Consider the following 13600-nt stretch of genomic DNA (forward strand, 5'->3'; position numbering starts at 1 on the left):
TACCTAGTACTGGGATTTTTGGATTATGAGGTATCTCTATTTCTAACTTTTTAAGGACACACCATACCATTTTTCACAGTGGTTGTACCATTTTGTAATCCCACCAGCAGGGTATGAGAGTTCCAATCTTCCTCCACCCTTGCCAGCATTTATTTTCTGGTTTTTGACCATTGCCATTTTTCCCGTGGTGAGATGCTACCTCATTGTTTTGATTTGCATCTCTAATGGCTAATGATCTCGAGCATCTCTTCAAGTATGTGTTAGCCACCTGAATGTCTTCTTTGGGGAAGTGTCTGCTCATGTCCTTTGCCCACTTTTTAATTGGATTGTTTGTCTTCTTGTTGTTGAGGTGTTAAAGTTTTCTATAAATATTAGAGATTAGTTCCTTGTCAGTTGTGTTGTTGCCAAAACTTTTTTTCCAGTCTATAGGTGGCGTAGTGGTTAAGAACTACGGCTGCTAATCAAAAGGTCAGCAGTGTGAATCCACCAGGTGCTCCTTGGAAACTCTATGGCGCAGTTCGACTCTGTCCTATAGGGTTGCTATGAGTCAGAATTGACTCGATGGCAATGGGTTTGGTTTTTGGTTTTAGTAGGTTCTCTTTTTACTCTTTTGGAGGTCTTTTAATGAGTACAAGTGTTTAATTTTTGGGAGGTCACAGTTGTCTAGCTTATCTTCTGCTGTTTGTGTGTTTTTAGTTATGTTAGATGATCTATTTAGGCCATAAATTAGGGTGCCTAGGTTTGCCCGTATTTTTTCTTCCATGATCTTCAGTTTTAGGTTTTACATTTAGGTCTTTGATTCATCTTGAGTTAGTTTTTGTATACGGTATGGGGTATGGATCCTGTGTCATTTTTCTGCAAATGGATATCCAGTTGTGCCAGCACCCCTTGTTAAAGAGACTACCTTATGTCCATTTAATGGATTTCGGCCCTTTGTCAAATATCAGCTGTCCATGGTGGATGGATTTATTTATGGGTTCTCAATTCTTTTCCACCAGTCTATGTGTCTGTCATTGTTGTACCAGTACCAGGCTGTTTTGACTACTGTGGCTGTATAGTAGGTTCTGAGATGGGGAAGTGTGAGGCCTCCTACTTCATTCTTCTTCAGCAGTGCTTTTGCTGGTTGCTATGAGTCAGAATAGACTTGACAGCAAGGGTTTGTTTTGTTTTTCATTTCCACACAAAGTTGATGATTAGTTTTTCCATCTCTTTAAAGAATGCTGTTGGAGTCTGGATAGGGATTGCATTATATGTATAGATCATTTTAGGTAGTATTGATGTTTTCACAATGTTAAGTATTCCTATTCATAAGCATGGTATATTCTTCCATTTAAGTAGTCCTCTTTTGGCTTTTTTGCAATACTGTTTTGTAGTTTTCTTTGCATAAGCCTTCTACATCCCTGACTAGGTTTATTTCTAAGTATCTTATCCTTCGGGGGCTATTGTAAAGGTATTGTTTTCCTGATTTCCTTTTTGGAGTTCTCTTTGTTAGTGTAGAGGAATTCAACTAATTTCTGTATGTTGATCTTGTTGTACTCTGCCACTTTGCTGAATCCTTCTATTAGTTCCAGTAGCTTTCTTGTTGAATTTCTGTGATTTTCTATGAATAGGATCATATCATCTGCAAATAGAGATTGTTTTATTTCTTCCTTACCAATTTGGATGCCTTTTATTTCCTTTTTTGCCTTATTGCTCTGGGTAAGACTTCCAATACAATATCGAGTAGGAGTGGTGATAAAGGGTATCCTTGTCTGGTTCCCATTTTCAAGGGGAATGCTTTCAGTCTTTCTGTTGAGAATAATATTGGCTGTTGGTTTTGTATATATGCCCTTAATCATGTCGAGGAATTCCCCTTCTATTCCTATTATGCTGAGTTTTTATCAGGAATGGGTTTTGGATTTTACTAAATGCCTTTTCTGCATCAATTGATATGATCGTGTGGTTCTTTTCCTTTGTTTTATTTATGTGGTGGATTATACTGATTGATTTTCTAATGCTGAAACATCCTTGCATACCTGGTATGAATCCCACTTGGTCATAATGTATTATTTTTTTGATATGGTATTGGATTCTGTTGGCTAGGATTTTGCTGAGGTTGATTCTTTGAAATTACATAACCATTATGGCAGAATTAGCTTTGTAAGGGCCCTTAAAAAAATTAAGAGTTCTAGATTAGAAACATAATAAAATAAAGGCTAGTTGAGCATGCTAAAATGGGAATTAAGGCAGAAATTCTACAGGTATAAAAACCAAGAGGACAACAGAAAATAGAGAGAATAGTTGAAGATCTGTTGGCAGAAAACTTCCCTGACATCACGAAAGACGAAAGGATATCTATCCTCATTGAACCCCATTTAAGACTGATCCAAAAAGAAAATCACCAAGACATATTATCATCAAACTTGCGAAAACCAAAGAGAAAATTTTAAAAGCAGCCAGGAATAAAAGAAAGGTCTCCTACAAGGGAGAATCAATAAGTTCAGACTACTCAGCAGAAACCATGCAGTCAAGAAGGCAATGGGATGACATATACAGAGCACTGAAGGAGAAAAACTGCCAGCCAAGGATCATATATCCAGCAAAACTCTCTCTCAAATATGAAGGTGAAATTAAAACATTTACAGATAAACATGAGCTTAGAGAATTTGCAAAAACCAAACCCAAGCTACAAGAAATACTAAAGGAAATTGGTCAGAAAACCAATAATATCAGATACCAGCACAACACAAGGTCACAGAACAGAACATCCTGGTATCAACTCAAATAGGGAAATCACAAAAACAAATTAAGATTAAAAATTTTAAAAAGAAAAAAACACTCAAAACAAGGAATCATTGAAGTCAATATGTAAAAGGTCACAATAATCAGACAGAGGGACTAAATACAGGTGGCATAGAACTGCCATATGGAGAGGGAAACAAGGCAATATAGGACAATACAAGTTAGCTTTTTACTTAGAAAAATAGAGGTAAATATTAAGGTAACCACAAAGAGGTACAACAACTCCATAACTCTAAATAAAAACCAAGAAAAACGTAATGACTCAGCAAACATAAAGTCAAATACTATGAAAATGAGGAACACACAATTTACAAAGAAAAAGTCTCAGCACAAAAAAGTAAGTGGAAAAATGAAATTGTCAACAACACACATAAAAAGGCATCAAAATGACAGCACTAAACACATACTTATCTATAATTACGCTGAATGTAAATGGACTAAATGCACCAATAAAGAGACAGAGAGTCTCAGACTGGATAAAGAAACACGATCCGTCTATATGCTGCCTACAAGAGACACACCTTAGACTTAGAGACACAAACAAACTGAAACTCAAAGGATGGAAAAAAATATATCAAGCAAACAACAAGCAAAAAAGAGCAGGAGAAGCAATATTAATTTCTGACAAAATAGACTTTAAAGTTAAATCCACCACAAAGGATAAACAAGGACACTACATAATGATTAAAGGGACAATTGACCAGGAAGATATAACCATATTAAATATTTATGCACCCAATGACAGGGCTGCAAGATACATAAAACAAACTTTAACAGAACTGAAAAGTGAGATAGACACCTCCACAATTATAGTAGGAGACTTCAACACACCGCTTTTGGAGAAGGACGGAACTTCCAGTAAGAAGCTCAATAGAGACACGGAAGACTTAATTGCTACAATCAACTAACTTGACCTCATTGACTTATACAGAACTCTCCACCCAACTGCTGCAAAGTATACTTTTTTTTCTAGCATATATGGAGCATTCTCTAGAATAGACCACATATTAGGTCATAAATAATTTCAAGACTTCTATGGGATAATATTTGAGGAGTAATCAGTGCTGCAAAATGTTTTAGAAAAACCAAGAGTTTAAGAAAAATATACCAGGCAAGAACCTATTTCAGATTTCTTAGGTTACTTTTGAACTGTGAAATTTTTAAGGTAAAAAGAAACGTGAGAAATAGACTAGAGGTTTGTTATTGCTTTTAATAAGTAATTTTTTTAAATATATATACCCTTTCTCCCTCACCAATTAGAAATACTAATAAAAATAGATATTTTAAATCTTAAAAAAAAAAAACAAGAGGGAGGAAAAAAAAGGAGGACCTGCATAAGAAACCTAGGTAGAAAGAAAACCAGGATGATGACAGCCTGTGGAGAAGGAATGTAAAGTCTTCAAAGAAAAGGGCAGGAAGATTCATCTGTATGACTTGACAATCCAGGAGCCTGTGAATGCACTTAAATAATGAGAAGAAAAGGAGATCAAGCTAGCATTATGACTAATTAAATGAGAAGAACTTCCACATGGGAGTTTAATCATTGGATTAGGATATTACGGAGATGGGTTGATCTCCCTCCTTAGAGACAGTCCTTCCATTTCACCACACAGTCAAAACCCCAACTCCAGGTGAATTCAACTGGTTCTTTCTGGCAATTGTTCTCAGACTGCTGGAAAAGAAAAGTCATATTTCACATATTGGAGCTGCTATAAATCCTTGGTCATCAACCTCAGCAAACTCTTCAATATTGTCTGACAATTTATTTCCCTAGAAAGCGCTCTCATTTTTCACAGTATTTCAAACCTTCTCTACTTTTCTTAAAACTGTTGACACACCTTCTACTCTCCAGCCACCTTGAGCAGCTTGGTCATCTACTTCAAAGAAAAAATAGACACCAACTTTTTTACATTAGATTTTCAAATCTGCTTACACACCCATCCCTTTCTCTTATCTGAAGAAGTGGCTTCCTTCCACAAATGTGAGATTTATTCTCCCTCCAATCATGTCAGTGATCCTGTCTCACTGTCTTGTGTCCCAAAATGCATCACTGGTTCCTTATACAATCATGCACTACATAGCATCCATTTGAGTAATGTCCGATTGCATATACGTCCATGGTCCCATGAATCATGAATGTTCTCAATGGCATCTAGAATGGTGAATCCTTTCCAGAAGGTTTTCAATTTACTTTGCCTAGATCCTTCAGAGAAATCACTACCTATGGGCTATTGCCTTACAAAATGTATTTCTTAATAAAAAGACTTGAAAGTTAAAATTACTTCTTGAACCATGGGCTGCAGAATGGATGTTGTGCTAGCAGGCATGAAAACAACATTAGTATCTTTGTATACCTCCATCAGAGCTTTTGGGGGACCAAGTGCATTGTCAATGAACAGAAATATTTTGAAAGGAATCTTTTCTGAGTGATAGGTCTCAACAGTGGGCTTAAAATATTCAGTAAACCTTGTTGTAAGCAGATGTGCTGTTATCTGGGCTTTGTTGTTCCATTTATAGAGCACAGGGATAGCAGAATTAACACAAGTCTTAAGAGGCCTAGGATTTTCAGAATGGTAGATGAGCATTGGCTTCAGCTTAAAGTCACTAGCTACATTAGCCCCTAACAAGAGAGTCGTCCTGTCCTTTAAAGCCAGGCACTGACCTCTCCCCTCTTGCTATTAAAGTCCCAGATAGCAGCTTCTGCCAATATAAGGCTGTTTTGTCTACACTGAAAATCTGTTGTTTACTGTAGCCACCTTCATCAATTAGCTAGATTTTCCGGACACCTTGCTGCAGCTTCTACATCAGCACTTGCTGTTTCACTTTACACTTTTATGTTATGGACACACCTTTTTCCTTAAACCTCATGAACCAACCTCTGCTAGCTTTAAACATTTCTTCTGCAGCTTCCTCACCTCTCTCAGCCTTCACAGAATTGAACAGAGTTAGGGTCTTGCTCTGGATTAGGCTTTGACTTAAGGGAATGTTGTGGCTGGCTTCGTCTTCCATCCAGATCACTAAAACCCTCTCCACATCAGCAATAAGGTTGTTTCACTTTCTTACCATGCCTGTGTTCACCAAAGTAGCACTTTTAATTTTCTTCAAGAACTTTTCCTTTGCACTCACAACTTGGCTAGCCAGCGCAAGAGGTCTAGCTTTCCACCTCTCTCAGCTTCCCCCAACATGCCTTCCTCAGTGAACTTAATTATCTCTATCTTTTGATTTAAAGTGAGAGATGTGCGACTCTTACTTTCACTTGAACACTTAGAGGCTATTGTAGGGTTATTAACTGGCCTAATTTCAACACTGTTGTGTCTCAGGGAATAGGGAGGCCCAAGCAGAGGGACAGAGATGGGGGAATGGCTGGTCGGTGGAGCAGTCAGCACACACACAATATTTATCGATTAAGTTTGCTGTCTTATATGGGCATGGTTCGTGACACCCCAAAACAGTTACAATAGTAACATCAAAGATCACTATCACAGATCACCATAACAGACATAATAATGAAAAAGTTTGAAATATTGTGAGAATTACAGGTGTGACACAGAGACATGAAGTGAGCGCATCCTGTTGAAAAAATGGTGCCGATAGACTCATTCAATGCAGCGTAGCCACAAACCTTCAATTTGTAAAAATTGCAGTACCCGTGAAGTGCAATAAAGCAAAGCACAATAAAATGAAGTATGCCTGTGATAGAGTTCTGAAATCCTAATTGGAGAATGAGATGTTAACGGAGGGAAATGGACATAGTGAACCCCAACAGCTTCCCGCACGCAACATGTATATCTCATGTCTCTTGTATACAAAGCAATTGTGCTGCCAGGAGTATAACAGTACAGTACATATATAACCTATAATACATGTATGTCTTGACAGTCATAATAAATGCCTGCTACTGGTTTATGTCTGTACTGTACTTTGTATCATTACTTTAATGTACACTTTCCCTACTTACAAAGAAAAAGTTTACTGTTTAACAGTGTATACTTCGACTCATAGGCAGCAGCATCCAACCTTGTGTATGAGGTGTCACTTGAGAGCTGTATCTCTGATATTCTTTCGAAAATATGACCGTAAAGTGCACCATAGCTCCCAAATGCAACAAAAGAGTGCAAGTAAGAGCAACAGCAAAAGGCAAAGAAGTATTGATTTGGGAGTAAAAAAAAAAATGTATCCCAAATAGCTTTGCTAAGTATATACTATGGTGTTTGCACAATGTTCAAATCACATAACATCCTATTTCATAGAACTAACTGTGGATGTTAAGCGGCTTGTGACCGTATTAGTAAGGCAGGACCCTAGGGGTCATCCTTGACTCCTTCCTCTCCAATCACCAAATCCAGCATATTCCACATCTTAAATACCTCTTTAATCTATTTCCTCTGTCATCACCATTCCTTATCTCTCACCTGCTATAAAAAACCTGACTGGTCTGCTGACCTCCAACCTTACTTCTAATTCATATAACCTTTTATAGTCACAAAAATGCCACCTCCTCTATTTTATTGTATTTTATGTGATAAAATACAAACTTCTTAATAAGGTTCCTAAGATCTTTTCGTAATTTGCTCCTGTCTACTTTTTTCCATGCCCCTCATTGCATACTTTGTACCAGCTATACTTCAATTCCTTCCATGTACCTCTCTCATACCTCGTTTTCAGGCACATATGTCCCCCTTGTCTGGGAGATTCCCCACCCTCACTTTAACATTTGTCTGCCCAGGTCCACCTCAAACCTAAGGTCTCCACTTAAATGCCATTTCTTTTTGGAGGTCTTTCCTGATTCCTAGACTAGGTTTGCTCTCTGTGCTATGAGTTTCCCTAACATAACAGTCATTGTTCTTTGTTAATTTATCTGTATGCTCAGAAAGTAGGGCTCTGTCTATTCACTGTTGTGGCTCTAATACCCAGCAGTCTCAAAACTGCAGGCATCAGAAAATTTGACAAATAAATAAATAAAAATAAACCACCAATAATAGGATAAATGCTTCTTTATCTAAAATGGTCTAGATAAATAGTTCATACAGATTTTCTTTAAAATTAGAAGTGTAACATTTCATGAATCTCATAGGTAAGAATAAAATGGACATTTTAAGTAATATTGGAAATGATAACTATTGTGATTTGATGGTTCTTGTCTTTTATATTGTATACAGGCCAGAAAGGTGAATGGGAAGTTTTATAAGTGATGTCTGGAGACATCAGCACCCTATATCAAAAGCAGCAATATTAAAAAAATATAGCCTAAAAGCAGGATAGGTCCCTAAATAAGAAATTTATCAAAAAATCTTTGAGTACAACACACCCATACACAAGGAACACATTTATACAGATACCATAAAAATACTCAAAATCATTACCATTAAACAAATTTTCTATTACAGAAAAAACTATAAATATCCTGAGAAGGATGACTTCAATACATGCTCAGTTGTGCTCAAAAATTTTTTTTCCTGAGGGGAAAAAAAGGCAGAGCAGCTGGCCTTACAATAATGAGAAAAGGTATTGATAACTGTCTTTAAAAAAAAAAAAAAAAACTCTCTGAAATGTTCATTCAAGGCTGGTATTCATTCTTTATTCAGAGCCTGGTTGTCAGGCTTGAAAAGCAAGAGATTACTGATGCATTTTACAGCCGAGTTGTGAAGAACATAAATTTGTTCTTAGTACAGCAATGAATAAAGGGAGGAATAGGCATCTTCTTTGTATTTCAAGGGACCTATGCATTCCATTTGGCTGCATTAAGATGATTTCTGTGAATTACAGTTATATGAAGGAGCTCTGGTGATACAGTTGTTAAAGTGTTTGGCTACTAACCAAAGGTCGGCGGTTCAAACCCACTACCTGCTCCACTGGAGAAAGATGTGGCAGTCTGCTTCTGTAAAGATTTACAGCCTTGGAAACCCTATGGGGCAGTTGTATTCTGTCCTATAGGGTTGCTATCAGTCGGAATCGACTCGACAGCAGTGGGTTTGGTACCGTTATGACACAACTTAGAAATACCACAATTTGATGTTTTGTTTTCATTAGTTCCATGCAACAAAGCCATCTTTAAATCATGATTTTGCATAATTAATATCTTGCATTGCATTTCTTTTCCCTTTTTTTTTTTTCTTCTTTTTACTAAGTAGATATACAGAGATCATGGATTCTAAAACGAATTTATTGAGCTATTTAGGAGCTTTATTTTATGCTCGTGTCTATTTAGGCAGGTGGTTTTCAAAAAAGATGGGGTCAAGGTGACTATAAAGTCTTCTTCTGGGCAAAACTACCCAAAAGAGCATTAGGAAATGTGTTTTATGTCCAAACTGAACCGCTAAATTGAAATTGTTCATCATTTCTAGTCTACCAATACTGTAGGTCATTAATTATCTGCCTAAATCTCTGAATTATCAAGTTGCCAAGTGACCTCATGTATCACTGTATAGGATAAAACCCACCTCTTGATGGGAACAGCTAAAAACTGCATTATAAATGGGTAGACACTTCTGCAATCAAGCTACCAAAATCTCATTTAGTCTTCTCTTCAGACTAAGTACTCTGATATGAATGGTGCTTTTCTCTCCTCCCATCTGGACTCTGGAAACACTAATAACTCATTTTACCACTTTGAAAAAACTTGCTACACTGAAGTCAAGGGGTGCTGAAATTAGATAGCAAGTTGAGATTTTAAGAGCAGGAGTTGAGACATGCTGATTTTGTAACTTTATGAAAAAAATTATGTAAAAGCTGCCTTACATATTAGACAATATGAATCTGTATAAATAAGAGGGAATTACATACTTTAAGTTATAATTTATTTTTTCTAATTTTAGTTTACTAGCTATGTATTTACAGCCTACAAAAAAATTTTTTTTTATAGTATTTGATAAATTACCAGAAAATCTTATTGAAAGAGAAACGCCTATGAACTTTTAAAATGAACCATTTATTAAATCAGACCGTTATTCTTAACAGTTATGGAAATTACATGTATGTTTAAGTCAGAGTATTTCACATGGAAAAATTTTCAACTCTTACAGGCAAGCAAAATCGTACCACACAATATATAAGTGGGAAGGGGGCACTGCTAAACATTCAAATAAGGCAAGTATTTAAAAACAATAAAACAATAATTAAACAAAAATTCAAGCATTCCTTTAAGAGAATTCAACACTACAAGCTAAATGTACTTTCTGAGTGTACTCATACAGCCAAGGCAGTGTTTCTTCTTGTAAAACACACGGAAATGTAATAAGGCTCTTTAACAGATACAGCTGCCCTCCAGATTCAATCTCAGTTGCTTTCTTTAAATTAAAATTCACAAAGTGCACAATTAATATATATCGAAAAACTGAATCTGCTACTCTAACAACAGCTGCCCATGCTTAATACTTAGTGGTTTATTTGATCAAATTCTGTCTTTTCTGGCGAAAAAAATAAGATAAGCACTATAAAACATTTAGTTTGAGATGTATGCTAGGATTTTTCTTAGAAATCAAAAACCATGGAGGAAAGGGTTATTTATCCTAAGGAAAATAAAGCCAAACACTAGAATGCCCAAACATTTCCAGAGAACGAGCACCACAAAGGACATCTGCATTCAGTGTTATAACATCTGCTGATGCATTTTTCTCACTCCAGCCAATCTACTTCGTCAAACTCTGAATCATCTTCTGAATCACTATACTCCACAGCAATACGGCGAGACAGGATGGTGGCAACATCATTCTCAATGCGTTCGTGTTTAGCTTCCTGTTCACGCTGTTCTTCTACTTTGCGTAGCTGAATACCTGATATAGTAAAGCCAACCATTTAGTATTTTAAACCAAAATACTAGATGCTAGATATTATTAACGTTCTGGAATAAAATCAAATTCCCCAAAGAAATACTAAAAGTAAAATATAAAGCTATATCTATTAGAAAGAATTTGAAGGAATCATATTTAGAGAGGCATTAAATCTTTCATTATCTTATCATCTGTGATATTAGCTGGTGAAACTTATCAGACTTTTCAGTGGATAGCTACAGTTTATTTATCTATTACGTCCTACTGTACCTCCCTGTTTACCACCGCCTAAAAACAATCAGGTGATACATTTCTTCTATTACCTCTATAGTCAAATAAATTAAAAATTGTTGAGTACATTTTCTGCAGCTTTATTCCCTTTTGTGCTTCAGGGAAAGAAACTATTATTTTGATAGTCTTAGTGCCTGGCATATAGCAGTTGCTTAAGAAATGCTGAGGGAACCAATGAATGAACATGAGAAGTCTTTCTTTTGTTACTAACGGAAGAACTTTAAATTCTTTAAAGGCCATCTGGTAGAGCAACAGTGTCACCAAATGGACAACCTTAACACTGAAGAAAACACTAATTCATTTTAAAGGAATTAATATACCTATTAGATGTAATACAAAGGATTTTAACTAAATATCCTGTAACATTTAAGTCTGGTATTTTCAATTTCTCATTTACTTGAGAAACATTTTAAGTATGAAAACTAAGCAATTAAATGCGATATATTTCCTAAAAATGATTTAAAAAAATAAGTTGGACATAATTTTGCTTTTGAAAGTCCATTTGTGCAAAAACATAATGATCTAAAATTTTATAAATGAAGAATACAGTATTATCTCGAATATTTAGAAAGTTTCTAATGTTGCTACAGCAATGCTATTAATAGCCCTAAGAAAATTACCTTTTCGTATTGCTTCCAGAAGTACACTCCTGGCATCACTGATTACAGGTAGGGTTGATGGATGACGCTTTGGCTCAGAAGCAGGTATAACTTGCGATGGAGGAGATGGAGGCATTAATGGAACATGGGGACCCGGAGCAGTAGATGGAGTTGGATGCAGCCCAGAGGGAGGATGAGCAAGAGCTGCAACTGTGACAGGTGACGATGGCCGAATGCCAGGAGGAGGTAGAGGAGGAGGTGGTGGGGGAGGAGGTAGCCCCTGAACTTCACCTTGTGGGAGTGGATGAACTGGTACAGTCTCACATACTGGGGCAGCTCTAGCTACTGGAGGAGAGGGCTGTACTAAAGGAGGTGCAATTGGAGGAGGAGCTGGGTGAAGAACTCCAGGGGCAATCTGAAGAGGAGCTGGAGGTGGTGGTACTGCTGGAGCTTGCAAGGCAGTGCTTGGAGGTGGAGGTGGGGGAGGTACTGGTGGGGGAGGAGTTGAAGTCATTGAAGCTCTTAGTGAAGAAGTTGACAAGGCAGATGGAAGAGGAGGTGGAGGAGGTGGGGGGGTGGGGCTCACAAACACAGGTGTTCTGCCTGTAGCTGGTGACTGAGGACGATTTTCTATCAAACCTGTAGCAGAACTGAAATGACAAAGAGATCCTAGCAAGTTATTAACAGAAAAACCTAAAGAGAAAACCTAACTGCACAAATATAAATGACTGTCAGTAATTACATCAAAGTAGAAGCTTTAACATGTTCCTACAGAATTTTAAATTCTTCAGCAGTATTTAAAATTAAATCAGAACTAAAAAAAATTATACCAACAAGAAAATAGGTGGTGCTTTGGTTTATAATATTCTAACCAGTATTATCCTCTCATCCAACTGTCATATATGGCTCAAGTATTTTATGCTTAAAATGATAAATGAAAACTCAATTCTACACTGTGATATAAGTTTCTGTAATGACTCAATATTCATCACATTATAATATTTGTAGCAATATGTGTGGCCAATACGATGCTGTATTTTACTGAAACTATTAAGTCATTTCAGATAAATCAATAACAACGAATTACAAACCACAAAAGGAAATTTCTGGTCCTCTTCCCACCTGAGTGAGGAACATCAAATTAGTCAGCGACAAAAGGTTAATTTTTTACCTAAAAATTATAACCAAAACTCCCTGCTGTTGAGTCGATTCTGACTCGTAGCGACCCTATAGGACAGAGTAGAACTGCCCCATAGAATTTCCAAGGAGCACCTGGAGGATTTGAACTGCCAACCTCTTGGTTAGCAGCTGTAGCACTTACCCACTATGCCACCAGGGTTTCCAAAAATTATAAAGCTGATCTCTACTAGAAAAATTTCTGTATTTTGAAATTTATAATTTGGATAATAACTGACAAAATTAAACTTTAAAATATCTTTACCAAAAAATTAAGAGCACTGTCTATTCTACCTCAAATTTTTAGAGTATTTCCCCTAACATCAAAAAAGCATGACCACATCTTTGGTTTCTATTTCTCAGCACCTTAGATTCACCCTTTGATTACTATACTACACATCGTGTGCTTGATACCAAAGCTACAACAAAACGAAACGCACTTTAATCTTTAAACTGAATTCTTACTTTTCTCAGGAGAATATTTGACCTGGCAAATTATGGTCTACATGCCAAATATGACCCACTCCCTGCTTTTGTGGCTTTTCTGAAACACAGGTTCATTTGTTTATGCATAGTTTATGGCTACTTTCATGTAATAACAGCAAAAATTGAGTAGTTGAGACAGAAACTATATGGCCCACAAGCCCTAAAATATTTACGATCTGGTCCTTTAAAGAAAAACGCTGCCAATTCCTGAGAAAAAACATCAGGTGCTTGGCTCAACATACCTGATACACGTGGGTATGGGTTTCGCATCTCCTGCTCCATGCACTGGTGGAGGTGGAGGTGGTTCATGTGGTCTGACTAAGACCCTTTCCTCAGCTCTAGTCAGAAGCTCACTCATCTGACTAAACGGCAAGGCAGAAAGTGAATAAGATCCATCCATATGATCCACATACGTCTGAGGTCTAAAAAAAAAATACACGAAATCAGTGCATTTTTCTTGAGTTACTAGTGAAATGAAGTTTTCTACATGAGATATTT

General features: G+C 36.7%; 1 protein-coding gene across 3 annotated transcripts in view; it reads right to left on the reverse strand.

Annotated features, from left to right (window-relative positions):
* Positions 1-9690: 9690 nt before the first annotated feature.
* The window catches only part of WASF1 (WASP family member 1), a 97547-nt gene continuing 93637 nt past the window's right edge, over positions 9691-13600 (reverse strand). For all 3 annotated transcript variants that reach the window (XM_003404296.4, XM_064289701.1, XM_064289693.1), the window contains exons 7-9: positions 13345-13524; positions 11462-12090; positions 9691-10553 (exon numbers count right to left, since the gene is read on the reverse strand). In XM_003404296.4, coding sequence (XP_003404344.1) covers positions 10396-10553; positions 11462-12090; positions 13345-13524 — 967 coding nt within the window. In that variant the 3' untranslated portion in view covers positions 9691-10395. The remainder of the gene's footprint in view (positions 10554-11461; positions 12091-13344; positions 13525-13600) is intronic.

This window comes from Loxodonta africana, chromosome 1 (genome assembly GCF_030014295.1).
Source record: "Loxodonta africana isolate mLoxAfr1 chromosome 1, mLoxAfr1.hap2, whole genome shotgun sequence".
Classification (NCBI taxonomy): Eukaryota; Metazoa; Chordata; class Mammalia; order Proboscidea; family Elephantidae; genus Loxodonta; species Loxodonta africana.